This window comes from Punica granatum, chromosome 5 (genome assembly GCF_007655135.1).
Source record: "Punica granatum isolate Tunisia-2019 chromosome 5, ASM765513v2, whole genome shotgun sequence".
In the NCBI taxonomy this organism is placed as follows: Eukaryota; Viridiplantae; Streptophyta; class Magnoliopsida; order Myrtales; family Lythraceae; genus Punica; species Punica granatum.
Genome location: NC_045131.1, coordinates 10,168,343 through 10,196,080, shown reverse-complemented (window position 1 = coordinate 10,196,080; position 27,738 = coordinate 10,168,343). Strand labels below are relative to the sequence as shown.

General features: G+C 41.4%; 5 protein-coding genes and 1 long non-coding RNA gene across 9 annotated transcripts; 3 read left to right on the top strand and 3 right to left on the bottom strand.

Annotated features, from left to right (window-relative positions):
- The first annotated feature begins 1,263 nt into the window (after nt 1-1,263).
- LOC116207295 (50S ribosomal protein L3-2, mitochondrial) lies at nt 1,264-3,579 on the top strand. Its single transcript, XM_031540201.1, has 5 exons — nt 1,264-1,760; nt 2,061-2,270; nt 2,660-2,761; nt 2,903-3,016; nt 3,099-3,579. The coding sequence occupies exons 1-5, from the start codon at nt 1,410-1,412 to the stop codon at nt 3,270-3,272; spliced, it is 951 nt and encodes a 316-aa protein (XP_031396061.1). The 5' UTR covers nt 1,264-1,409; the 3' UTR covers nt 3,273-3,579.
- Nucleotides 3,580-3,720: 141 nt separating this feature from the next.
- LOC116207293 (pectinesterase-like) lies at nt 3,721-6,273 on the bottom strand. Its single transcript, XM_031540197.1, has 2 exons — nt 4,886-6,273; nt 3,721-4,660 (listed from the first exon to the last, which is right to left on the bottom strand). The coding sequence occupies exons 1-2, from the start codon at nt 5,880-5,882 to the stop codon at nt 3,966-3,968; spliced, it is 1,692 nt and encodes a 563-aa protein (XP_031396057.1). The 5' UTR covers nt 5,883-6,273; the 3' UTR covers nt 3,721-3,965.
- Nucleotides 6,274-6,719: 446 nt separating this feature from the next.
- LOC116207292 (pentatricopeptide repeat-containing protein At5g66520-like) lies at nt 6,720-9,027 on the top strand. The gene has a single exon (XM_031540196.1). The coding sequence runs from the start codon at nt 7,042-7,044 to the stop codon at nt 8,926-8,928; it is 1,887 nt and encodes a 628-aa protein (XP_031396056.1). The 5' UTR covers nt 6,720-7,041; the 3' UTR covers nt 8,929-9,027.
- Nucleotides 8,936-12,784, bottom strand: LOC116207294 (pyruvate dehydrogenase (acetyl-transferring) kinase, mitochondrial). Of its 3 annotated transcripts, XM_031540199.1 has the most exons (8): nt 12,217-12,784; nt 11,023-11,067; nt 10,569-10,827; nt 10,272-10,452; nt 9,897-10,044; nt 9,571-9,790; nt 9,245-9,314; nt 8,936-9,114 (listed from the first exon to the last, which is right to left on the bottom strand). In XM_031540199.1, exons 1-7 carry the CDS (start codon nt 12,466-12,468, stop codon nt 9,256-9,258), a joined length of 1,164 nt encoding a protein of 387 aa, XP_031396059.1. In that variant the 5' UTR covers nt 12,469-12,784; the 3' UTR covers nt 8,936-9,114; nt 9,245-9,255. The 3 variants fall into 3 exon arrangements, with proteins under 3 accessions (XP_031396059.1, XP_031396058.1, XP_031396060.1); XM_031540198.1 differs by having other exon boundaries at nt 8,941-9,314; nt 12,217-12,783; XM_031540200.1 differs by lacking the exon at nt 11,023-11,067 and having other exon boundaries at nt 8,941-9,314; nt 12,217-12,781.
- Nucleotides 12,785-20,500: 7,716 nt separating this feature from the next.
- Nucleotides 20,501-24,685, top strand: LOC116208884 (novel plant SNARE 13). Its single transcript, XM_031542450.1, has 10 exons — nt 20,501-20,910; nt 22,154-22,246; nt 22,554-22,647; nt 22,768-22,805; nt 22,977-23,074; nt 23,284-23,363; nt 23,440-23,496; nt 23,599-23,691; nt 23,777-23,851; nt 24,196-24,685. Exons 1-10 carry the CDS (start codon nt 20,834-20,836, stop codon nt 24,301-24,303), a joined length of 813 nt encoding a protein of 270 aa, XP_031398310.1. The 5' UTR covers nt 20,501-20,833; the 3' UTR covers nt 24,304-24,685.
- Nucleotides 24,686-24,947: 262 nt separating this feature from the next.
- Nucleotides 24,948-26,285, bottom strand: LOC116208885. Of its 2 annotated transcripts, XR_004157152.1 has the most exons (4): nt 25,989-26,281; nt 25,633-25,867; nt 25,478-25,569; nt 24,948-25,388 (listed from the first exon to the last, which is right to left on the bottom strand). It is a non-coding gene; the product is annotated as an uncharacterized LOC116208885 (long non-coding RNA). The 2 variants fall into 2 exon arrangements; XR_004157151.1 differs by having other exon boundaries at nt 25,478-25,867; nt 25,989-26,285.
- Between the last annotated feature and the right edge of the window lie 1,453 nt (nt 26,286-27,738).

The window sequence follows — 27,738 nt, the reverse complement described above, 5'->3', positions numbered from 1 at the left end:
TTCCAACGATTTACAGTTGCGAGCGTATTGCGATGCGGATTGGGCAGGGTGTCCTATGACCCGACGATCCGTCATGGGTTATTTTGGGACACTAGGCGGATGTCCTATTTCTTGAAAAACTAAGAAGCAGACCAGTGTCAATCGGTCGTCAGCTGCAGTAGAGTATCATTCTATGGCCATAACCACAACTGAATTGATCTGGCTTTGAGGTCTTCTACGCTCGCTTAGTGTGGATCATACTCGGCCGATGGAGCTCTATTGTGACAACCAAGCAACGATACATATTGCAGCCAACCCCGTTTTTCACGAGCGAATTGAGCATATAGAAACAAATTGCCATTTTGTTCGTGATCATATCAAGAAGGGTCACATTCTCACATGTCAAGTCTCTACTGGTTCTCAGCTTGCGGACATCTTCACCAAGGCGCTAGGACGGGATTGATTTCAAACTCTTCTTCGCAAGTTTGGCATTATCGATATATATGCTCTAACTTGAGAGGGAGTATTAGGTTGTTGGAAGAAGCTCTAAGATACATATACATATAGTATACCACCTAATTTAACCCATCCAATGGTATTTAACATCCAGAAAACTTCCAACCACCCCATACGAGCACCATATAGAGGAGAGGCTGGTTTGTTTGAAGAGAATTTTGGAACGGGCATGAAGAAATTAACGATACTTCTTTATCTTTTGAGTTGTTATGCCGGATCGGATATTGTGGAATTGTGATTGTGTATAATATTAGGCCATAATTAGTAGACTTCTTTCCTGTATTATATTAGGAGTCAAGTTGGAAGGTTAGAAGTTTCTTATTTTGCTTTATCAGCTGTAATATTAACCGATGTACTTCTCAATATTGAATCAGAAGAGAATTGCCTGTCAACTGGCAATTTTATATAAGATAGAGACATAAATGTACGGTGACAATCAAGATGTCTCGGTTTGTAATATTACCTCTCCTGACCAACCTGAATTAGTTCAAGTAATTCAATATTTATTGCTCCTAGATAAGATATTGAATTTGAGTCTTACAAATATTAAACATTCCTGATTGGGAGAGCTTCACTTTTTAGTAGATCGACATAACTCGAACGAAATTAGTCAAAATGGTTTTCGAATACTAGGATGCATACATATAACCGAAATGGGCCCAACCGATGTCGGGCCATCTCATGAGGTCTCGAAGCCCATTTACGGCCCATCGGCCCAATAAACATCTTCTTCCTCATCCTAAAACCCTACTGCAAAATCCTTCATTCTCTCTCTCTCTCTCTCTCTCTCTCTCTCTCTGTCTCAGAGAATTCGACCCACTGAACAGTGAGCACCGATGACTTCCATGGCTACTCGGATCTCTCACTGAAGCCTTTATAGATTCCCCGTGCTGAGCTTCTCATCCGTACCTACCATGTCGGCCTTGTCGAGAGGCCTCATTTCTCGCATCCGGATGCTCTCAATGAGCTCCAAGACGACGCCGTCGTCCTACCCGACGCTGCCACCGTTCTCCGACTACTTGCTCAGGAGGTTCAGCGCAGTGCCCGCCATAGATGAGAGCGAGCTCGGGACCAGGGTCATAGAGGCGACGCCGCGTGTGATGACCCCGAACTCGAAGCGCACCGGTCTTATTGCCGTCAAGTGTGGGATGACCGCTCTGTGGGATAAGTGGGGCGCTAGGATTCCGATATCCATACTCTGGGTCGACGACAACATTGTCTCGCAAGTCAAGACCGTCGAGAAGGAAGGAATCTTCGCTCTGCAGGTAATGGACAGCTGATTCCTCTGATTAACCTCGTCGTAGGAATGAAAAATGTTTCATTTTTGACTCTATGGTCAGTTTCAGTTGGATTTTTCCTCCTCCATGTTTGAAATTCGGAGCTCCATGTATTGGAAGTTTGCAGTCTTTTCCGGATACTACCTCGGCATTGATGCTTTACTAATCAGAAATGTAGTTTAAGATTCAAATGCTCTTTCTTCCGTGTGGTTAGACGTTCTGTTTCGTCGGCATGATTCATTGTGGAGGTATTTAACCATTAGGTTGGACTCTTGCTGTGTTAGACAGATTGGTTGTGGGCAGAAGAAGGAGAAACATTTGACTAAACCCGAAGTTGGTCATTTTAGAGCTCAAGGAGTTCCGATGAAGAGGAAACTAAAGGAGTTTCCTGTGACGGAGGACGCACTCATTCCCGTCGGCATGTCGCTCGGTGTGCGACATTTTGTTCCTGGACAGTACGTGGATGTCACGGGAATAACGAGAGGGAAAGGATTTCAGGTCTGATGATTTATCCTTTATTATATCACACATCTTTGCCCTGCGCATCGCTTTACTTCTACTTGTGCATTTCTTTTCTCGTTTGTTTTTGTGTGAATTCATATATAGATGAATGGTCACTCCACTGTCAACAGTAGTTTTAAGGTATTGAGCCCCACGGCTGTACTAATGATGCATAAGTCCGGTAAACATAAATATGTTTGGAACTCGTTGTCTCGGTTCCAGGTACAGCATTCTTTTCTGGTCTACTGATAAAGGATGAAACTGGTCTTATTTTGGAGCTTGGTCACAAGTTATAAGCTGAAACCTTCTTTAGAAAATCTTCTCCTGAATCTGCAGAAAGGATTCCGTTTGTTCTTACAAGACAAATTTCTTAATTTTCTGTTCAGGGCGTGATGAAAAGATGGGGATTTAAAGGACAATCAGCATCACATGGTACATCGGTAACGCATCGACATCGTGGTTCTACTGGGGCTCAGGGTCAGGGGAAGGTATGTAGATTGTAGAATGCCTATCTTACCATAAAAATCTTACGAGATTCCATGACTGAATGTTCTGCTTTACTACTGCGTGGTTTGATGATTACCTTTACATTTGTTCATAACATTTGCTGGGCATCGTGAACTGAACAGGTAATCAAAGGGCTGAAGATGGCCGGTCGAATGGGAGGAAAGCAGCGAACTGTTAAAAACGTATGGGTCTATAAGATCGATCCTGCAAGGAACTTGATGTGGGTGAAAGGCCAAGTATGTCCATATCCCTTTCTTTCATTCAGATTATATCTCCATGCTGTGCATCTTCAACAAAAACTTTTGTTGTGTGACACAGGTTCCCGGGGCAGAAGGAAACTTTGTTTTCATAAAAGATGCTGTTTACAAGAAACCGGATTTCTCTCTGCTTCCATTCCCGACATACTTCGCTGCTGAAGATGAAGATGAAGTGGACATAAAACCAATAGTCGCTGATCTTGGAGATGTAGATCCGTTTATGTTGGCAGAATAATCTCTGACTTGAATTCCATGCCATGCCCTTTTAAGTGATGGGCTCGTATTTTTGTCAGCGTAGACACCCGTAGATGAAGCCCCGCTGAGTTAGGTTCCAAACATAGAGTGTGTGCTGGGTGTTGTGATTGTAGAATCAATGGCGTCTTTCACTTCTCTGTTGCTCGAGAACTGCAGCTTTCGGAAATGTAATTTTGTGGGCTGAGATGATTAGGTTCCTGGATTTTGAGTCACATTTGATTCAGTTTGATTCGAAATAAAAGTACAAAAAAAGAAACATACACAGGGCTTGTGTTGTGTTCGGTACTCTTCTTGTCGTCCTTAAAGCTTCTGTTTGGTTCTGCATTTCTTCTGAAATTAATTTTTTTCATTAGTTGAAATGAATTGTCAAATTATTTCCTGGGTTGGACTCTGATGATTAAACATATTATGTTTATTCAGAAATAAAGAGAGCAAAAAAATTTGTATTGACGCAAAGCATACACATTGCTTGAAAGAAGTTTCCTGATTACCCCGTGTCTATTCGTTTACTCACAAAATGACTACAAATGTGAAGATAGGTTGGCTATTCCGGACCTGACACACATCCTCATAATCATCTATACAACAGCTTTTCCGTTGAAATAAACAAGAAAAAATAACTACATGAGTTCGTTTCTCGGACCAATTTCATTGAACCTAAAGATGCAGCTGATCATGCTCTCAGGCTCAGCAAGTAGGGCACGCCGGTTGCCTTCAACCACTGGTTCCCTTGCAGAAATGGTCCTGCTGTGAATTGGAGGGCCTCATTTCGGTTGATTACCTTGAAACCCTTCCACTTGACCCTGTTGGCAGTGTTTGCCCCGGGTCCTCGGTTCGCGTACTCAGCATAGTAGAGCGTGTCAAGGGCGAAGTTCCCAGACCAGGGCATCCACCCAGCAGGCTGGATCAGGTCCCCAAGGGTCGATTCCATGATCACAGTTCGTGAGTATCCCTTCCAAGGTCGGCCCAAGTACGTCTGGACCTGGAGTCTCACAGGGTAGAGTTGCTGATCCGGCACGATCCTGCAGTTATGGATCACTAGACCTGTGGTCTCGTGCTTGTCGATCCTTCCTTGGGCCGTGACAGTGTTCTGCTGCTTGTCCATGGGCTTCCTGACAATGATCAAGGAGTTTTGTATCACCGCAGAGGCATCGCCGAAGATGAAGTCGATGGTCCCGGAAATGACACAGTTACGGTAGAACTGGCGGTGGGTCTGAACATATAGGGTGTCCTGGTACCCGTCCATCCTACAATTGAAGAAGGCCGCCATATCCGCTTGGACTCTGACTGCCACTGCCTGGTGGCCCTGTGGACCTGCAGTGTTCTGGAAACCCATTGCCTTGGCTATAAACCCATATCCCATCGTTGCTGCAATATGACCCAGTCATAACAGTTATTACCGTCGATCTATGTTTCACTAGTTCATGCACACAATAAGATTATCACTCTATCGATGGTCTGCTTTGGAGGTTCTTGCATCCCCGACTTACCAGCGAAAGGTTCTTCCCTTTCCCTGATTCCTAGTGCAGATGAGAAACATTTTCTTTAGATGTTAATCTGTTTGACTTAAGTTCGGGAGAAGTGATGACTTACAGAAAGAGGCGGTCTTGTAGGTGGTTATACCGTCGGTGAAACTTTTCTTCCCGGTTATCACCGATTTCCTTGGCCCGTCTCCATACATAAACACGTTTGTCTGATCCTTTGTAACGGTCAGGTACTCATTGTAAACCCCGGCCTTCACGTAAATCACATACCTTCCCTTATTTTTCTTAGGAACGGAAGCGAGAGCGGCAGCAATGGTGTTGTATTTCCCGCTCCCATCCTTCGCCACGATTGCATTGGGCGTCACTTGGCCCTTTGCCTGAGCAGCCATCAGCCTCCTGTCAGCTACGGAGAACCACGAAGGATACCCATCCCTATCTTCCTCCGTCTCTTCCAGAAGCTTCCGGGAGCTCGCGCTGTTGTTGGCAGCAGGGATGTTGAAAGTGGTCAGGATCCCTGAGATCGCCGAGACAATCGCCAAGGCATTGCTTGTGAGCTGAGTGGCATTCAGTAGCCCGGTTTGTATCTGGTTCTTCAAGTCCTGCTGGGTGACCCCGTCGACACAGGTCTGCTGGTATGAGATCACAGCACTGAGCCAGTTCTGAAGCTCGGAGACACGATCATTCATCGTGTGGAGGCTGCTGTCTCCGACCATGGAGTACGAGGCCTGGAGCTCATCAATCGCGTACTGCAACAATTCCTTGCAGTCGTCAAAGGCCATCTTCTGCTGGGGAGCCTTGGCTCCCTCGCCGATCGTTCCCGACTTACTCAGCGATGCCTGGACCTCCTTGAGGGCCGACCCGAAGGCCGCCACAATGAGTTCCTTGGGGTCCGTAGTCCCGTTCTTGGCTGCCACGCTGAGGCTGTTGATGCAGGCCTCCTTGTAGTCCGTTGGGTCGCAGATTGCAGCAACCGACTTGGAAGTCGAGGAGATTCCCTTACCATCGCCGGAGTTGTTCTTGTGAGCCACACCCACGATCACTCCGATGCACACCCCGACCACCAAGAGAATCGAGATGCCCGCTGCAACAAGCTTGCCTACTTTCATGTTTTGGCCTAGAAACTATAAAAACAAAATGACTACTTCTTCTTCCTATCTGCTGTCTTTCTTAAGGGGCCGATCGCGAATGTTTCTGTTGTTCGGGGATAAGATTCAATGAGAGGTATCGAGGATTTTCCCCGGAAACAGGAAGGGGTGATGGAGAACAGAGGTTTGAGCATGAAGAAGTTGGGTGATTGTATTTTTATAGACATGATCATTAGCTTCCAAATTTGGGGAGCTCATGAAATCAGGAGAAATGGATGACTGGGACATGTTTTCACTAAATACACTCCTAACTGTATATTGGATTCCTGGCTTACAATTCCTTTGGCTATGTATAGAATAGACTATGGAGCTCTCAATAGCGATGAACAGGAAGCTTCCATTCAACTCAGCCTTTCCTTTCCATTTAGATAGAAGCAACTTAATTTACCTTACATTTTGGATCACTAACTTAATCCGAAGGGCAAAATATTGTTCTTCCCGTCGTATAATCGACATCGTAATCAACTATCTTAATCAACGTAAATAAGCAACTGCATAACATGTTATGCTCAAAAACTAGTCGGTAGGTCCCACTTTCTATGCGCAGAATATCCAACTCGGCACACAGCTAAGAAAGGGCATGCAATTGCTTCTTTCATCTATCATGTGTATGGGGGTGACGAGAAAAATATACGATGACAACTAATTATCATATATATCCGACATTTCACATGACTATGTATCCAGTAGATAAATAGATGATAGAAAAGTTTGAAGTAACATAAACAATTGCATAACATGTTATACTCGAAAACTAGTCGGTAGGTCCCACTTTCTGTGCACAAAATATCCTCCTCGGCACACAGCTAAGAAAGGGCATGCAATTGCTTCTTTCATCTATCATATGTATGGGGGTGATAGGAAAAATATATGATGACAGTTAATTGTCAGATATGTCCGATATTTTCACATGATTGTGTATTCAGTAGATACATAGGTGACATAAAAGTTCGAAGTAATATCCAATGATGTGATCCGGACATGGATGACATGGAATATATATCATCGAGCTTTTTTTTTTCTTTTTCTTTTTTAATTTCTTTGTTTTCGAAAATTGAGGAGATTAAAGATAACGAAATTAACGGTCACGGGGCAATCCAATGAGGCAGAGGAAACCAAAATGAGCGGTCTTCACCTTCAAGCCACTATACCTTCTTCGAACCCAACGCACCTCCCACAACAGTTCCACCGGTCACCACTGAAGGCCCTCGAGTCATGCTCTGCCATGTCCGAGCTCCAGCAGCTCCATGCCCACACCATCAAGCTCGGCCTCTCGACCGACACTGACACCATGGGCCAGATCATCAAGTTCTGCTCTGCGTCCAAGAATGGGGATTTGGAGTACGCCCTCAAGGTGTTCGATGGAATCCCTAATCCGGATGTGTTCCTCTATAACATCTTGATGAAGGGTTTCTGGCGGATGGCATCACGTCCCCGGGATGCCATCGTCCTCTACCTTCGGATGTTGCATGATGCCATTACGCCCAATAGCTTTACCTTCCCTTGTGTTATAAGGGCTTGCTGTGTGGACTCTGCTGTCAGGGAAGGGCGGCAGGTCCATGCCCAGGTGCTGAAATTCGGGTTCGGGGAAGATGTCGTTTCGTCAAACAATTTGATCCACATGTATGTGAATTTTCTGTCCTTGGAAGAGGCGAGGAGGGTTTTCGACAAGATGCCATCTCGTAGTGTAGTTTCTTGTACTACTATGATTACAGGGTATGCTCGGTCGGGATTTGTGGACGAGGCATTAGAAGTGTTCGAGTCAATTCCTGAGAAGAGTTCCGTCTTGTGGAACTCTATGGTTGCAGCTTTTGTTCAGACTGGCCATTTCCACGGAGCGTTTGCTCTGTTTGAAAGGATGCTTGACGAGAAAGTGGTGCTGGACAAATTCATTGCAGCGACTGTGTTGTCAGCTTGTGCAGGTTCAGGTGCCCTAGGGCTAGGGAAGTGGATTCATTTTTATATTCAGAGCAACGAGATCGAATTGGACCCAAAACTTGCTTCAGCCATCATCGATATGTACTGTAAGTGTGGTTGCTTGGAGAAGGCTCTCGAGATCTTCAATGGGTTGCCTAGCAAGGGGCTTTCTGCATGGAATAGCATGATCGGGGGGCTTGCAGTACATGGAAAAGGAGATGCTGCAGTCAAGCTTTTCATGGAGATGGAGAAGGAGAAGGTAGCTCCCGATCATATAACCTTCTTGAATGTGCTAACAGCTTGCGCTCACTCGGGTTTAATTGAGGAAGCGAACAATTACTTTGAACATATGATGGATTTCTACGGTATCAAACCAAGAATTGAGCATTTTGGTTGTATGGTCGATCTATTTGGAAGAGCAGGGATGATAAATGAAGCGATGGAGATCATCGAGGGGATGCCAATGACGCCGGATGCAAGTGTACTCGGTGCACTTCTTGGGGCTTGTAGGGTTCATGGAAAGGTTGAGTTGGGAGAAAGAATAGGGATGGAAGCGATCGATCTGGACCCGAGTAACAGCGGGCGTTATGTCCTGCTAGCGAACTTGTATGCAAGTGCCGGAAAATGGCAAGATGTTGCCGAGGTGAGGAAATTAATGAACGACAGAGAAGTAGAGAAGATTCCCGGATTTTCAGCAATCGAACTCGATGGAAATATCAGCAAATTTGTAGCAGGGGACAGGAATCATCCCGAATCAGAACTAATATATGCCAAAGTCGACGCAGTGTTAGAGAGTATAAGAAAAGTCGGCTACGAGCCTGACATTAATGAGGTACTGCATGACCTTAGTGGAGAGGACATTGAGACTCCACTGTGTTATCACAGCGAGAAATTGGCTATCGGGTTCGGACTACTAAAGTCGAAGCCTGGTGAAACTATTCGAATATATAAGAATTTACGGATCTGCAGAGACTGTCATTGCGCTGCTAAGCTCATATCGGAGGTTTTCAGCCGTGAAATCATCATGAGAGACAGGAGTCGGTTTCACCATTTTAGATCGGGAGAGTGCTCTTGTAAGGACTCTTGGTAGCAAGTAATTTTGTAAGTAACCTGGACTAGCTTCTTATTTACATATGTAAATTTGATGTAAAAAGATTCAGATTACATGAATCAACTCCATCAAAGGAAATCCCTAAACTCATGCCCTCCCTAGCCACTGCCTCCATCTGCATCTCTTTCAAATGCATAATTGGGACCCAACACAAACCCGAATTTCCTGAAATAAAAGGAGTATGTGTAATTACCATTTATTCGGATCATGACAGATACAATCCTCCAACAATAGTAACTATGCTACACTACGCAGTCGGGGACTCAGGTTTATTCTCGGCCCAGAAGGTCCTAACCTCTGCTTCATTCAAGATAGGGGCTCTTGCGAATCACCCAGACGAGACAGATGAAGATACGCATCAGTTCCTGCACAAAAGGCAATTCGATTGCGAGAAGTGAGCAAGGTTTTGAATGTTTTATAGACAAAAGGTCTTGAATGCTCAAAGCGCTAACTTGTACGGGCAAACTGTATGAAATATTTATGAAACTGAGGTTTATGAGTAATAGATGATAACAAGTGAAGAGGATCGTTGCCTACATCAAACAGGTTCGCGCTAAAGAACAGCACATTCATCACAAATTTGAAGTAAACGTAAAAGAATGCAAAAGATCGTGATCTCACCGTATCCTTCCATGGAGATAATTTGCAGGTCCCCTCCAAAATACCGAGCATAAAGGCGGCTAATAGGTAGCCCATATCCATATCCAGCCATTGTCATCATCCCTGTATCAGCTACTCCTAGATCTGCATTCTCATCCAATGGGTTTTTGGCAGTACTATATAGGTAAGTGAAGATCTTGGGGAGACCACTTCGCGGGATCCCACCCCCCTCATCAGACACCTATTCCATGATCACATAAAACTGGTCATTAATTGCGATACGAGGTGGATTAATGAGCTAGAGAACACTAAGGTGTCAACTACTACGATACTAACTGAAACTGCACCTTTATTGTCACGTCCTCTATCCCATCAGCAACAATTATTCGAATGGGGGGCACAACTTTATCGGAGTCCATGAATCGCTCTTGTACAGCACGCAAAGAGTTCTTAACCAACTCAAATACCATCAGATGCAAGTGGGTTGGAACATACCTGATGCAGGCAAAGAAATAACAGAGCTTGCTCAGCCAAATGAAACAAAGAAAAGAACAGAGCATGGTAAAAAATTACTGAACTGGATATTAAAATATCACCAAATGTCTCAGAGTAAATTGGAGAAATAGTCAAGTTTAATCATAAGGTCTAAAAGAAAACTTTCAAAGAAGGGCACAAAGTGCAAAAGATTTTGACCTTAAGTTGGGGAAAATAAATGAACTTACGGGAATGTGAAGCTGGGATCTCCATATATATTAATATCTGGAGCACTGCCATACTCCCTCAGACATAGAGAACGGGCATCCTCACTAGCATTTCGTGCTACTTCAACAGGGGACATTCTTGTATGTATATAACCCACACAATGAGGAGGGGGATTGGGATTATGCAGCTCGACATGCTGTCCTGCATTTTTTAGCCCGGAATTGTAAATTATTGAACTGAATCAGAAACCATTGATGATGATATAAGACTGCTGCAGAACAAAAGGGTAGAACCAGCAAACAAAACTCAAAACTAACCAATAAGCATTCGGATTCCGATTCGGGACATGTAAAATCGATCAAGAAACTGATGAATCTCATCGAGATCTTCATACATAATCTTTAGATCCATGCCTTTCTTCAACTGCTGCACACCCAATGCCATCATCGGGACGACATTGTTGTGCCTAACCTTTACAGCCTTTATCATTTGCGTGAATTCTTTCTCATCATTCATATCCTTGATATCGGGAAAGGACCTTACATCACGGAAAGAATCCAAATACCAATCTCGAACCTGAAAGATAAAAACTAATATGGATTCAATGCCGACACTGCTTATATTCTTCTCGAGAATATTCTATTCTATAAGAACAGAACATTTCAGAAAGCCAAAATGCTACTTAGACAAAAGATCACAGAGCCAGTTTATGATATAGGAGTACAAAGATAAGACAGCCACCAACTGTCGTGGTATTTTATAGATTCTGACCTCATGCCCATCGATTAGAGTAGAATTTTGAGACAATAAGCACTTCTGCAAGATTCCATTACAATTTGTATCACCATTCCCTTAATAAAAGAAGACCAAAAAGAATTCTACATATACAGAGACTTCCCGTAAATACTTGGTACCGCATATCATACAGATGGAAAATACTGAAGCAAAATATATTCAGAACACCAATTAAACAATACTTTTCAACGAAGTATGTTAGTAAAATGCAGAATCTTCAAACAATTGCAGAAGGAAGTGATATTCTAAAGTCAACTTTTTTCCTTCCCTCTTGTTCCTTGCTACTTTGACAAAAGGAATCATTAATTAAAGCATTAAAAATTAGTCTAATCATGGCCACGACTGAGCTTTTTTTACCAGGCGAGACCCAAAAGCACATTTCCCCATAGAGAAACGACTGGAAAAAAGATTCCAAAGGAGGATGACCAGCCCAAGACCACTCCCCCACCACCCCCCCAAAAAAACCCAAAAAAAAAAGACAGACGGACCTGACAGTCCAATAAACAATGGGAAGTTTTATTATGACTCCGTGTCACCTTAACATGCTTAGTACAGTCTAACTTAACATGCTTAGTACAGTCTAAACGTTTAATATTTTGGTTTAAGTGTTTAGTTTTTTTACTATTTGTGATAGATTATACAAAATACTAAAGGAAAAAGCACTTATACTGATCACGATCAGTAAAAATGCTAAACGTTTGAACTAAAGGAATAAACGCTTGAACTAAAAATACTAAACGGGCCACGGAGTCATGTTAGCAATCAGGATAAGCTTCCACTAACATGACTAGATTTCGTACACAACCTTAAACCCCCAACTCTGAACTCATCTCCCCCACGGATTGAATCCACATCAACCCCGCCATTCTTCATCAGAGCGCAAAGCTACAGGACCCAAGAATCTCTGAAGCATCATTATCACAGGCTTAGAATGGAAGGCGCTCGAGGCAGAACAGTAAACTCGACAGACCTCCATGAATGGCAAATTTAAGCTAATTTTGCTAAATTCATGGTACCCACTAAACAAGTGCGAGTTTTTCCTATAATGTTTCATCCGAAAACAGCAACTCCTGACATGAAAAAAAATCTTTGTCCCGCAAAGAGAATTTGCGAGCTCTCAATCTATTATATGCGACTTCTTAGATCATCAAGAACCCAAGAAATCAGTACCTTGAGAACGGCGGGCTTCTCGGACAGGCCGTAAGGGAGGCTCTCGAGCTCGATGGCGCGCCTCGCGATCCTGATCGGGAGCTCCTTGTGGAGGAACTGGGCGGAAATGAGCAGGTTGCGGTCGGTGGGGCGGGACCCGAACTCCATCATGTACTTGAGGCTAACCCCGGTCTGCTTCATGCAGCCCCAGCGGTGGACCTCGTCCATCAGGCTCTTGGTGAAGGGCTCCCACAGCCTCTTCTTGGCCGCCATGGCTAGGTGGGGGGACGAAGGAGGGATCGCAGAATTCCGGGCCGAGAGGGACCACCCACATGCAAGCGGACCTCGCGGAGCGAAATGGACATAGAGATTTAGCCAATCGGAGAGGATTTGGGGCTGCAGGACCGCGCGTTTTTATGCCTTCTGCAGGATTCGGATAAGAGAGAAACTGTATGAGTGTGAGAGAGAGAGACGAGAGAGAGACCCGGCTAGGGTTGGATTTTAACTATGGGCGGGGGGAAGACATTGGATTTTCGGATTTTTTCGGTTTCTTTCGATCTTCTTCTTCTCGGCGCGCTCTCTCTCTCTCTCTCTCTCTCTCCATTTTTATGGCGATGAGCTTCGTCTCGTCGTACGGTAATTCGTAGCAGTCTGTGGCTGAGAAAATTCGGCACGTTATGGATGTTCCGATGAAGAGCTGCGGGGGGGACGCGTGTCCCCCGTCGAGTGTCATATTAAGCAAATCTCGTTTGCCATGTGATTAGCGTCCATATTCGGAATTCGGTCGACTAATTTCCGCTATCCACGTAAATACCCTGTAACACGAGAAAATGCGTAACTCAAGCTACACGTGCTATACAAGCAACCAAATATGGAATATATTTTCGTATTACTTCATGATAACTCGAATTTGGATCTGTTTTCGTTTATTGAGATAATAAGATGTGCATCGAGCTAATTGACACCGATATTTCCTTGGATGCAGATTTGATCCGGTCACGAGACACTTCAAATGAATTTCTCATTCATTCTTACACTGTAGCTGAAGTGCCTCGTAATTCGAAGTTGGGATTTACGAAGGAACAAGGCGTCACGCTGTTCGACCACTCCGAACTTACTGGCTTATTAGCATATGTATTTTCAGTAGAAGATGGTTTCCTTTTTATTAAATTTGGAAATTTACAGCTGCGGCCTCTGAACTTGCCGCCCAATATAATTATTGAGTTAATAGCAGAATATATAATAGTTTATTAAATATCTGTCGCTTTTTTGCTTCGAATAGGAATAACAATGTAAGAAGTCCCCATCATTCACAATTTTCAATTTATAAATTGGAATATATTTAATAATTAATTATATTGGTTGGAAGGGATGACGCTATTAGATCATTCTTAAAATGGAGCAAACTTTCTGTCTAATTACTTAACAAATCGATGAAGGATCCACGCGTGCAACAAACTTTATTTCCATAAGAATATAGTGTAAAAAATTGTGATCTTTAAGAAAAAATCTACCGATTTGTTTTTCCTAATTTGATCAGATTTACGCATGAAAAAATGATACCGAAACTGTAACTGTCGAATCATTTGGTTCCGATGATAATTAATTGTAACTCGATACATGTCGAAACCTTATTTTAGCCAAAGTTAAAATTGGAAATCGAATTTTGGATTCTAAGATCAAATGCAATCCAGTGACCACCAGAAAGACACAGGCCACATATTCTAAAGAGGAAAGGGCAAACGTCAAAAGCAACAGTCTTGCTTCAAATTGAGCCCACTCGCTAACAGCTTGCCTCGGCTTTGGCTTTGTGGTCCTAACTCGACGAGCTTGTCAAATTTATAAGTCGATTTGCCATGATGCCCTACCATGTGGCACTATTGTTAGGGCCACGATGCCATTAAAGCACGCGACGGTATGAATGGAAAATGTGTTGCACACACTTTCGATAGCACGAGCCAGGAGAACACGTAATTGAGTAAGAGTCATCGAAATGAAAGTGTCCAATGTAACGCATTGTGCCGAAGTACTAGCATGTGCATAATATACACAAACTTGCCTCACGGTGCCTATTGTGATGTACGCTGAGAGCGATGTGGCCCTCGACCCATAAAAGCATTTGACTCAGTCTCCATCTACATCTTGAAATGAGTTAACAGTTATCGACGGTCTCGATATTAAACCGTTAGAAGTCCTACATAGCACACAAACTAAAAAGAATATATATCAGAGACGAGAAAAATATTCGAAATCCATCAAGTCCAGCTTTCCGAATCGAAAGATGATCTATAGTTAAATTAAAATGTTCCTTCAAATGTACAATATTGATCTTATGCAGCCCATGTGAGGCTAAGGTATATACCTATCTTATCTTTTGATCGTGCATGGAGCACCTAGCCAACCAACATGTGGAAGTTGACAAGCTTTTCTCTGAACCAAGGATTAACCACTTGCCCCAGCAATACATATTCTTGGGTGTGGGCCCCGCATCATTCCGTGATCTTGTTGACACTGACACGCATCCTCACTCATGAATTTGAAGGTTTTAAGTTTGATATTCGACTGTGCAACTTTTCTATTACGTTAATTTTAATTTCGCAATTAAAATCACAAAAATGTTAATTTTAATTTTAATTCAGTACATTATATAATAAAAATATATATTTTCAAATAAAAAATTTTAACTTTAACTTTAACTCAACATATTACACAATCATTTGTCCATTTTCATAATTAAAATTAAAATTACTTTAACTCTAAAATCAAACGTATTATTTTTATCTATTTATTTAGTTTTTTGTTTCCAATTATGCAACTTCCTGTTTCTTATTTTTCCTAAATACATGAACCTATGTAAAAATCGAAAAACATCTGCATGTTTGAGAGAAAGTTGTTGCTGCATAGTTCCCATCAGCGAAACTCTCCATACCTCATCCACGGGCCTGCCCATAATCGAAAATATCGACAGGTCTGCCTGTAATCGAAAAAAATTATTTGCATGTATGGTAGAGTGAAATAAAATAAAAATGAATTAAATGAAGTCTCACTACAAAAAATAATCACGTTTTGTAGGTTGACTTCGTCCCGTTCCTTTTCCCTTTGCCAAGCCAAACATGCCGGCTGCAGAATTTTCTTTTACGCGATCCTACTCATTAACTCTATCCCTACCTCAAGACCAGGGGACCTAAGGCCGAATGCAATACTTTGGTTGTCCATCTTATTAAGATAATAATGAGAAAGCGATTAATTCACGACATCATGCTATTGTCACGTAATTATCGTGACTCTGCACCGATTTGATTCAGATTAGACTACGGACGGAGGTAGGATTAATTTTGTTGAGAGGGTGGCAAGTCCTTGAGGGGCAAACAAGAAGAGATAAGTTTTCCGAATTAGGAGCGAATATATATATATATAGAAGATACAAAAAGTCGAATTAGCAAGAATCACACTCTAACCTCTTGGTTTCAGTCGAAATTAAAACATTTGTTACCCTATGCTTCTTCATATGCTAACCCAACGTGGGCTCATGCGGTGCAATTTGAAAGTTAAGGGGACGTGATTCTTACTACAAATGTGTTGATTCTGTTTACATGAACACTTACAATCCCACGAAAGTCAATTGTTTTAGTTGAAAATAATTTAATTGAGTTCCAGACGGAAACCAATAACGAAAGAAGCACGTGAAGATTTCACCAAAACAAAAGGACTCTGAAAAGAAGGTCACGAGGAGATACATATTCAAAAGGAGTGGTTGACGAACAAATGAGAGTTAGATAGGGTGTGAACATGCATTCTTATTTCTTGTTTGAAGTTGCTTCACGTACGTATCCAAGCTTAAAAGCTTATTATGAAGAAATTTTCCGATAAAAACGGCAATGACTTGTGGGTAAATCCATCATTGAAGATTCAAACCTACATGCTCGATGAGAAGTGCCCGTTTTCTATATCCTTACGATTGGTGAAATTTGCGGCTTTGGCTATGAGGTTTTGTTTATTACTATAGCGATCGATGTGTACGTATGATCACAATTAGCAAGATTATTGTCCATATACTTGGGGTATATATGTGGTTACAGGCTTTCTGTTGCTATTGCGTGATTGTATACATACAGTCCGGTCATATTATTTAGCCATCCACTGTATACATGTTGGGGCTGTCAAATTGTAATTGAAAGTCAATAAAATTACATTTTGGTTTCATTTCATAACCTTGCTTGTCATCAAATGAAAGAATGTAGTACTCCAGAAAGATGCGAGGACATATGATATCACAAAATGTCCCCGATATTCAATATTCCCAACCCAACCATTGTATCGAGTCCACATCAAAAGTGAGTCTAGATGGAATATCCATGTACGTAAGAGCGATGATGGGCGATACTCTATGGCCACGTATGGTCATCCGAATATAGAGTGGGATAAAATTTCTAAGGTTGCGTTTGGTTTCATAGTAGGATTTTAAAATCAGATTTTGATTTTAAGTGGAAAAAATGGGGCCCACCCTTTGACTTTTTATGAATTATGTTGTTTTGTTGTGAAAAAAAGTGATATAAATGGGGCACACTCTTTGACTTTGTATGAGTTATTTTGTTTTGTAGTAGATAGAGTTAAATTAAAATTGTGATTTTAAAATAAAATCTCGAAACCAAACAGGCCCTAAAAATCCTAAACTCGTGTTGGGTCACAGTAGGATAGGGATGGAGTTTGGGATCCGTCGAGATATAAATATTAATGAGCTAATCCTAGCTGGGGTTGGGTTAAGGCGGATTAAGAGAATTAAAAGTTGGATGAAAAGTCAGAAATGCCCCTGCCCTTATTTCAAATTTTCAAAAAAGCCCTCGGAGGGTTTGTGTGGAAATTACGGGCGAACCAGAAGATTAGAGAGGGGCGCGGTAGGGCTCGACGCCGGATATCACTGTCCCGATGGCCAAACATAGCATATATATATATATATAAATGTCTATGGGCAATAGATAGCTTCATCGCATACAAGTCTTTTTTTTCTTTTTTTTTCGCTGGATAAGAAGACTATGACTAATAACAAGAGTCTGCAATATGAGGATAACCATCATACAAGAGTTTTAAAATTTGACATGAAGCCATGGCGGCCTATGTTGTGAGCTAGACGATTATCATCCCTGGGAGTCCGAGAACAGTACCAAAAGCTAAACTGCGACAAATAAAGAGAAATATCCGAGATAAGAGATCTAATTATTGAAGGCGAGAAATGAGGATTCAAAATGGCTTCAACCGATAACAGTGCATCACAAAGAATCCATATTTTATGCTAGCCTCCCTCCAATGCTATGGATATTGCTTGTAAGATCGCCTGAACTTCTGCTATGTATGGTTGTCAGGATACCGAGCTGGCTCATAGGATCGATCCTTGGGCAAGCTACCGATTCCGTTCTTAGTCTGAAAATCGAAAATGTAAGATCGTGGCGTCTCTTGCTGTCTCATAAGATCGAAGGGTTGGTGCGATTCCGGTGATCTTACCCGATACGAAATTTTAAAAAAATTGGCCCAAGTCCATGTATGTTAGCCCATATTTCTAGCCCATTTGACCGGCCCAAGTGAATTTTGAATGAAATTTGATTTATTTTTAAATTTTTTTAATTTCAGTCAAATGAATGAAAATCGTGAAGAGTTCTGAAGAACTGAGCCCTAGATAAGAGTTGAAGATTAAGATTTCATTTATTTATCGTTTAACAACTTTTTTTACAATGTTTTTGTGATTGGTCTTTTCAGAACTTAAAATATTATGAATAGGGATTGATTTTTTATGACATATTAGAATTGAGATGGTAAACATGAGTTGTCAAGAAAGATTATTTGCGGTTGCAATTCCGGCAAGACAGGAGCTGCGCAAACTCTGTGGCGGCATCAGTGTTGATCTTGATCGGATCAGGATCTCAGTCGCCAGACGAAGACACGGAGGATGCATCGGCGAAGGAACTAGTACTTTTGCTTCGACCAAGGCTGGAGTTCTCCCTCAAAGCTCTGTAAAGATTTGCTGCATGAAGTTTGAAACATCGACCCGCTTACCTGAGAAAAGACAGTTCAGTTCTCAATTTCCATAACATGGTGAAGAATATAATGGAGTCATAACAATGGGGGGGGGGGGGGGGGGGGGGGAAGAGTGCTGTCATGGAGATTCACATCACGAAGTCGGGGGACAAATTGGTATGCATCCATCGAGGAGTTTCCACGTTGATTCCTTTCAAGCAACTTGATAGAATATGCAGCAATGTGCAAATCTATTGGCAGTTCGTTTGGCAAATAAGACACAAGTCCCTACTTTGTATAAGTCGACGGATGAGCTCACTAACTATACTCCACGAGTGGAGTTTAAACCTCGTGAATTTTCATAGAGACTTCCATTCAACCTCGAGACTATTTGACCTGCAGGTATGAGGACGTTGTTGCGGGTAGCGATGGAGCATTTGATCAAGATGGAAATTTTACTTTGATTTTCAAAGACTTGATTGAATCATTATGTATAATTGTTTTTGAATTTTATGCAATTATTGAAGGAAATAAATAATTTTGGAGCATGAGACATGGAAAAAAATAATGATTGGTAATTCATATAATTTATAGCAAGATAAAAATAATAAATCCTAGATGTAATTTTACTTGATAAATACCATAGAAAGCAAATATACTTATTCATTAAACTATGTATGAAAAATCTATTTTTTTTATTTAGTAGATATATATTTTGACTTATAGAAGGATGTAAATACAAAATTATATATATTTTTTGTTCAAAGTAGACTCGTATGAAAAGAGAGTGTAAGTTTAAAAAATTAAATTGAACTCATAACCAAGATATAGAATTAAACTCCTGACAAAGATGTAGAATCGAAGACAATCCTCCATTGCATCACCTACATAAATTTGTCTTTTTTTTGTTTTAATATATTATCTCAACTTTGGAACGATTAAAAAAGGAGTAGGCGCGTACATAAACCAGGCCACTTGCCCTCTGAGCATGATGGACCTGTAATTTTTTTTTTGGTGGGACCCACGTTTGCGAATGTGGGTGTACGTGGACCGGAAGCACAGAATGTTTTCCCACATCAGTGCTGTGCCCACTGTCCTGTCCCCAAACAGCGCATGCCACCTCACCTTTTCCCGCTTTTCTCTGTTTAAAGTGCGCCGAGTAAATCGGGGGAGCATCTGGGCTTTGTTTCTTTCGCCGTTCATTATCTCGTCAATAAATCTCGGGTCTCGCCGTCAGTCACGGTCAATTCATCTGCAGCCTGCAGGTCTCGTCTTCTGCTATAGGCCGAAGACAAAAAACCTGCACATGCGATGGCAATTTTTTGTTCGATTCGGTTCTATTCCTTTTTCGGGTTAGGCAGATTAATGGAGACTAAACTCAATATTTGATCAAATTTGCCTACGTGACCACTTCGATTTTTTGGAGTATGTTTCGATTTTCGGGTTATACTGAGTAATGGAGACTAAGTCCCACATTTAATCTCTCACTCTCTCGTAGTTTGCAATAATAATTTTACACTCACAGACATACGTGAATATATTCTTGTAAATTTTTCAATAGATGGTCTTGTATCGATACAATATCTTAAATTGGTAGGATATTGCGTGATATCGAAATGAGATGGTAGTAATCGGTATGAAGCAATTAGCCTTTTAGATATTCCCTAGGAATCAATATTTTCACTTAGTAAAAAAAGAAAAAGAAAAAGAAAATCAGCACATGTATTTATAAGTTTAGCACGATAAATCCAAGATTAAATGATAATACTATAGAAACATAAATGAGAGCAAATAAATTTAATCTTCTTAACGAGAAGCTAACATATCGTTTAATGAACGAATAGATTCGAACACAATGAAATCTCACGTTTAAATATACGATATTATATTTCAGACATGAATTTTTGCAACCGAGTCGAACGGGGGAGCAACAGTTAAAGGAAACTCTGCCTTTCCGTTAGCCAAACAGCTTTATTCCAAACTGAGAGCATAGTGGTCGTTAGGATCGATAATAAAATCATTAGAGTTAACGGCTCCGAGGAACGAAATTGGTTGAAAATTGGAAAAACAAGGGACAATGTGGCTCCAGCTCATGCCTTCACCAATAAACCAATCAATGGTCTCCGAGTTGAGCTGTCCATGGGGACGGCAATTTAGCGCGAGCAAATGAGCCTCCCGACCAGATTCTCGGCTCACGTTAGCCAAACAGCTTTTCCGCTAGCCGATATTATTGTTTTTCCAGAGACAGAAAAGGCAAAAAGAAAATTTAAAAAAAATTCAGGAAAAAATTATTTTGTAAAAATAATCGAAATCCATTACCAGACACCGATACTCTCTCCCACCTTCCATCTCACCCTTCTCCCTCTCTCCCTCTCTCCCTCTCCCGGCAAGAAAATCCGAACTTGTTCTGCGATTTTGCCCTAATTCCCCCCTCTGCTCCATTGCTTCGAATCATTTTTTTTTTTTTTGTGTGTTGAGTTTTTTGTTGGTTGGGGTGGGAGGGTGCCGTTAGGGTTCCGGTTGTGGCAATGGAGCCGGGCGCTGCTGTGGGGGCATTGTGAGTTCGCTAGGGTTTTGATTTCTGCAACCCGACCAGGTTTCCGATTCAGGGCTTTATCGGCAACGAGCTATGGCGGACGAGTTGCAGATGAGCCCTCAGATGGAGCAGATCCACGGGGAAATCAAGGACAATTTCAGAGCCCTGGCGTACGATACTCTTGTCGCATTCTCCTTCATTAATGTGCTTGTAACTGCGTGTTACGGTTAGACAATGTCGTAGGATGATCTATGTGCACATGAATCGAAATGATCTGCTTGTGAATTTTTGTCCTTTTCGACGTTTACCTGTTGATGGGGCTCTCATCGGAGAAGCCCAGAAAAGGGGGAAACTATGTCATATGATTGACAAAGAAGCTCTCTGCGCTAAGCTGTTTAATGGACACGTGATGCCGACTTCGTTATGAGCTGTGAGCTATGGACAATGGGATGAGCTGCGTAATATATGACAGAATCAGCTGCAAGTGAAAGTTGGTTTGTTGGTTAAGATGTCATACTATAGCCGAATGTATGAGGTAGCGAGAAATTATGGGTTTTCAGGAGGACTGAGGACGCAATTGCAGTGTTTTATGCAGTTGGGCAACTGATGGAACTGGGAAATATCGTAGATGGTTCATCTCATCTCATGTTTTGTCTATATGTGTGAGCTGCTCAATGGGGATGTGATGCGTTGATGTGGGTGTACTGGAAAACGGGATGTAATGCAGTGATGAGTTGCAGGCTACTGGCAATGCTGTGAAGCTGCATATAGTATTAAAGAATTAGTTGCACGTGAATCTTGATTCTGGATTAAGATGTCATTCTATAGTCCCTTGTATTGGATGTGGCTATGATCGGCGCTCTAGAATGAGTGAGAAAACATGCTGGACCCTGGGTTTTCTAGGAGGATTGAGGATGTGATCACTGGGATTTATGCAATTGGGCAACTAATTGAATTGATCTCGTTCCATGTTGAGTTTACTTGTGTGAGCTTCTCCTTCGCATGTAATGGGAATTCGGTGATAAATTCAAAGGCAAACAAGAAAGAATTGAGAATTTATGGATGTTCGAGCTTGAATACGCGATTCATGGTTAATTTATCCGACTAGGGGTTCTGCTCTCATATCATGCTACATTTGAACTTTCAGCTGGCATTGAATGTTTGTTTGTGATATATACATGCCAACAAAGTTGCTTGATGATGCATTGCGGGCCAAGGTTTTATTGTCAATAGACTTATGTTTGTGACATTCATGTAGCTGGAATAGATCCATTTAGATATTTCTGTTCGATTGCTTCCTCACTAGAGTTGCTTGTCATTACATCGTTCCTGTGATCCCTAGAACAGATGAAATTCTTTTCAGGAACCCTAGACTTGGTGATTATCTCTATTAATACTGAGTTATTTCTACAGAAATGGATTCCAGAAGATTGATAAGATCAAAGACTCCAACAGACAAGGTAAACAGCTGGAGGAGCTTACAGGAAAGATGAGAGAATGTAAGAGGTAAGGACACGAGTTTCCTTTTTTCCCCCTGACATGGCGTAGGTTTTCATCAGGTCTTACATTTTAGATAGTGTAAGGATTCAGTTAATGACGTCTGCTGCAATCTCCTGTAATATATTTTTAAGCATATAATACTTCTCAAATTGAGCAGCAGGTTTTATTTTCCAGAACATTTATTCTGTTGTGCGTCAGTCTGTTTATTTACTATATTGTGAAAGAGGAGGATAGTGCTGGACTCATCGTTACAGCTTATGTTTAGCCATTTATCAGGATCTTTCATAATGAAGTTCTCTTTTGCTTGTTTCAGACTAATTAAAGAGTTCGATCGAGAAATTAAAGATGAGGAAGCCAGGAATCCTCCTGAGGTGAATAGGCGGCTCAATGATGAGAAGCAATCTCTGGTCAGTTTGTTGATTCTTGGTTGGCAGTGACATGCGTTACATTTCAGATTTTACATGAGTATCTTTTAACTTCTTTTGTTTTACTGAATCTGCATTTATTCTAGCTCTTTCCTTTTGCAGATTAAAGAATTAAATTCATATGTGGCACTGAGAAAAACGTAAGGCTATATTCTTTTTGCTCGAAGGAGATGAAGCTCTTGTAGCTGGGTTTTTTTAGGTCTTAAATTAAATAAATTCCAATTAAATTTACAGCGGTCGAAGTATACAACAATTTGGTTGTTTATTTATTTATTATTTTTGTTGAATCCTCTTCCATGGTGCAACTGCAGATATATGAATACAGTTGGAAATAAGAAACTTGAACTTTTCGATATGGGAGCAGGAGGTAGTGAACCTACAGCTGAGGAGAATGTTCAAGTGGCATCATGTGAGATTTCATTCTCTCAATTAATGAGAAATAATGGGCATACAAGTATTTTCATTTGATAGTAGTACTATAATTATGATAACTTTAATATATAGCTTGAGCTACAGTGTATTCTCATCTGGTGGGCATGATTGCTTCTGATGAAACTTGTACTTTATATGTTTGATATTGTTGAATTCATTATTTTTTCATCAAATTTTGTCTTACAGCAATGACCAATCAAGAACTCGTTGATGCTGGGCATAAGACAATGGATGAGACTGATCAAGCCATTGAACGCTCCAAGAAGGTGAGCTTCTATCATGATGTTTACTGGTTAAAATACTCCATCTATTTCTTTTTCTCATAATAAGGTTGATGCCTAGGTTGTTGAACAAACTGTTGAAGTGGGAACCCAGACTGCTGTCACCTTAAAGGGCCAAGTACGTATCCTGAGCAGTTAGCCGAAAAAATCCAAATATAAGTGGTCAACTGTATATTTCTGATGGATGTTATAATTAATGCCCTGAGATAAATTTGTGCAGACTGAGCAAATGGGTCGAATAGTAAATGATTTGGACACCATTCAATTTTCTATCAAAAAGGCTTCCCAGCTCGTGAAGGAAATTGGCCGACAGGTTTGTCATTCTTTGCCTCTGACCCATGCTCATGTCCTTTGCTAAATTTTCCTTATGCTAAGTTTTAATTGTTTCCTCGTTGCAGGTGGCAACGGATAAATGCATAATGTTGTTTCTCTTCCTTATCGTGTGTGGTGTAATAGCTATCATTATTGTGAAGGTATTTTCACTAATATACAGTTTATCTCAACGTGCCTTTTACTTCTTCCCAAGGCGAATCGAGTATATTATGATCAAGTACTCATCCTGAGCTAGAAATTTCTTAACCAGTGTTGGTTATATGCTTTAAGTGAGATACTAAAGTAGAAAAAAATTGGTTGAATTTGATTGATGTTGAATCTGTGGATTAAAAAATCTTTGGGTGTAAAGGATTCCGTGGGTCTATTAAGATTTGATGTTTTATTTAATTCCATTTTATGTTTTATGCTTCATTCAGTTCTTTTTAATTAGACTGACCACCGAATTGGTAATGCTTGTTTCTTTATGGTCATTGTCCAAATTTAGATTGTGAATCCAAGCAACAAGGACATCAGGGACATTCCTGGCTTAGCCCCTCCGGCGCCCACAAGGAGGCTGTTGTATTTGGGGGACCGTGTTGGAGATTTTGAGTAGATCCAGGCCCTTGTTACGGAAATGCAACTGATCGTCTTATCTGGTGGAATGGAAGGAATGTCGGCAAGGTCCGACTTTTGTTATCTGTGAGCATGTACATGGGAATCATCGGTCTCCTTTTTTCTTTTTACTCTACATATCTATTCTTGCTTCAAGGTATGCATTTCCTTGTTTATGATTCATATTTTTCTGTGTAAATCATTTTAGTGAGGTCCTTTTGCTGCACTGTTGTGAAGCCGTGTTTTTTTTTTTCCTGTAAGCCTTTCCGTGCTGTAGAGACGGGAATAATACACTACACTACTTTGAGACTCCGCGTGTTTGTACATGTACTCTTTGTTACTGCCTTTGTTTGAGGATATAAATTTGCTTGTTTTTCATCAAAGTTATGGCTCGTAGTGTTAATTTTGAAACCCAAGTTTACGGGGTTTGTCTTCACACATACGGAATATGAAAACCTATTTGGGTTACGAAATTGGAATTATCTTTCCTTCCTGTTCTCTTTCCTCGGTGCTAAAAGTGAATCCTCTTTCAGCAGATACATTAGAAAAGTTTGGAATCAAAACACAATATGTACTTCCTCGGATTTAGTATGATGGAATCTGTATTATAGATGGGAAATGGAAGAAAATTGGTTTTACACAAAGTTTCCATATCTCCTGAAACTAAAACAAATTCGAACCACCGCAGTTTAATGCCCATGGGGAAGACAGATCTTTGGATAGGTCATAGAGGTCGACTGATAGGATGCTCAGCTTGTTGAAGCATGGCCGATATGAGAAAATGTCGTTGATGCTGCATGACTGGTCTCTTCAATGGACTTTCCTCTTCTTTGTAGCTTAATCCTCTCGGGTTGCTGCTCCACACTCTGGAAGACCTCTCTAACTTTTAGTCTTTATCGATGATTGTACATGAGAAGGATGAGGATTAAAAAAGAGAGTCGTTGAAGTAAACTAGTTACATGATTCTGACAAAGAAATCAGATACCCTTGCAGTTCTTTTGGGAGTAGGAAAACCATCGGACAGTGTCTTAGCTCCTTGGATTTCTCGATTAGTCAAGCAATGGTACATCACGACTCCGCCTAGACCTGCAGAACAGGAACGTAGGCGGATTCACTATAAGATTAGAGCTGGGATGCCAATGGAAACCTCACGCATGAGAAAGAGAAGCTATTACCAATTGTGTAGCCCATTATGTTGAGGGGCTCGGCTAACATGAAAAACATGAAAGTCGAGAGGCAGACAACGATGCAGTCCTTGACTTGTCCACTGATATGTGACAGCACTCGTTTTTTCGATGACTACGAAGGAGGTAAAGTCTATTCTTACAACCTGATATGTGACAGCACTCGTTTTTTCGATGACTACGAAGGAGGCAAAGTCTATTCTTACAACCTGATATGTGACAGCACTCGTTCTTTTGATGACTATGAAGGAGCCAAAGTTTAAAACCAGAGTGCAGGCGGCATTGGTGATAAAGATCCAGAAGTTCAACTAGTCCTGAAACTCGGACAGTTTCATGTTGGGCATTTCCATGATACACCATGGGACAACCAGAAACGCAAGGCTGCATACAACACGTCCTGAATCATCCAAAAGCCGAGTAGAGAAACAATTCTAAAAAGCAGCAGAAGCGTCTTCTGAAGTTCAAGGAAACCCATTGAATGAAACCGGGTTTCTCGTCTTACCTGCAGGGAGCTATATAGTACATGCTGGTGACGGCTTGAAAAGAGAGACCTTTGTTGTGAATGAAGACCTGGGTCAGGACCAGCCTATGAGCTTCGCAGATGATGGCCACAAGCTGACACGCAGACCGGAGAATGTCGAAATGGCACTCCCTGTATGAGGCAACAATGACTCCAGCTCTGATGAGGAGCACGCTCTAACATGTGGACAACCTCAGCTTGTCGTTTCCCCACATAATCCCCACGAGATATGTCGCCACAGGCACTAGAAAATGAGGTGCAAAAAGGAACTTGTAACGAAGAGAAAGGTCAGAGAACTAAAATGCAAACAGCGGTAAAGAGGTCCTTCTAAACATACAGAGAGTTTTTAGCATCTGAATTAAGGGTACCGAGAAGTGCAAGCAAGCCGTGTCACCCAACCTGTAAAAGGCAGGAATTGAAATAGCTCAATGGTTAATACGATGCAGGAGTGCAGTGACTGTTCGATCCGAAATAAGGAGTTTCAAGAAAGCTATGTGCCAATCTTAATTACCGAACTTACAGAGCACGCCCATAGAAAATTATGATCATAACGAATTTGTAGCCACACAAAAGAACTATATTGCTCACCATAGCTTCAATGCAACGAAGGCGCTTATCCAAGCTGCAGGTTTGGTGTATCTGCAAATTGCGTTTGTGAACATGATTAAGATAGATTCCTCGAATCAACACGTGTATATGGGTTTTATGCATGTTGTATACAACTCACCTTTCGGAGTTGATATTTGAAGTGCTAAGGCCACATGAGCTTCGGCGGAGAGCAAAGCATATTTTAAATGGGCATTGGGATTTTAAGGGGATGAACCGTACCTTGAAAACATGGACGAATATGAAAGCTACCGATCCTTGAAACGCCATTTGGATCACTGCGAGTGTGATTGGAAATGGAAAGTTGAAGTACTTGACTGAGAGTACCCACTGCACATGGAATATATATAATGAAGTTAAAACTAAAAGTTTTCACATGAATTAAATTCTGCAAGTCCTGTCATTTCAGCTTAACGATAAACAAATACCGGGCTAAGTGCCCGTGCGAACTTGGCATATTACGTATCAGAATCAGGAAAGGGAGGCACTGTGACTGATCTTCCCAATGCAGCAAACTTGGTCATCTCCCAAATGTTAGCCGATCAAATACATGATCGTCTTCCAAATGATCCAACAATAATTGGTATGACGAGGTGGAAAACTAGTGAAGGACGAGTTGGGTTTTACCTTCTTGTACAAAACGGCCGCCAAAGAGATCACGATGTAGAGTATCACGCAAAGGAATGTCAGCACAGTTTGTTTCGTTCTCATCTTGCCACCCTGTTCTTATGGCCTGGGATTTTCCTTGTTTCCCGACAGTAAAATCACTCGAATCAACGCGCATGATTATTGTTTGCAACTCTATCCGTGGAAGGCAAAGGAAAGCTGCCAGTGAAAAATTGAAGATGATGGGAAGAAAGAAAAATCTTCAATAGTTCGATGCGATACCAAGAAACGTGATCGGATGGATTGCCAAGAAACAATAAAAAGCGACTGACCCAAGTTTTGAGAGTGAAAATGCCAAACAAATATAACGAACTGAAGCAAGGCAGGTTGAGAAGAACACTGTTCGCTTTGTATGCAGAAGTAGAGGAAGCTCAGTAATGGAGGACGATCACAAGTTGAAGACAAAAAGGGAAGAGAGAGAAAGAGATAGAGAGAGGAGAGATTTCCCGCCAAGTTGAAA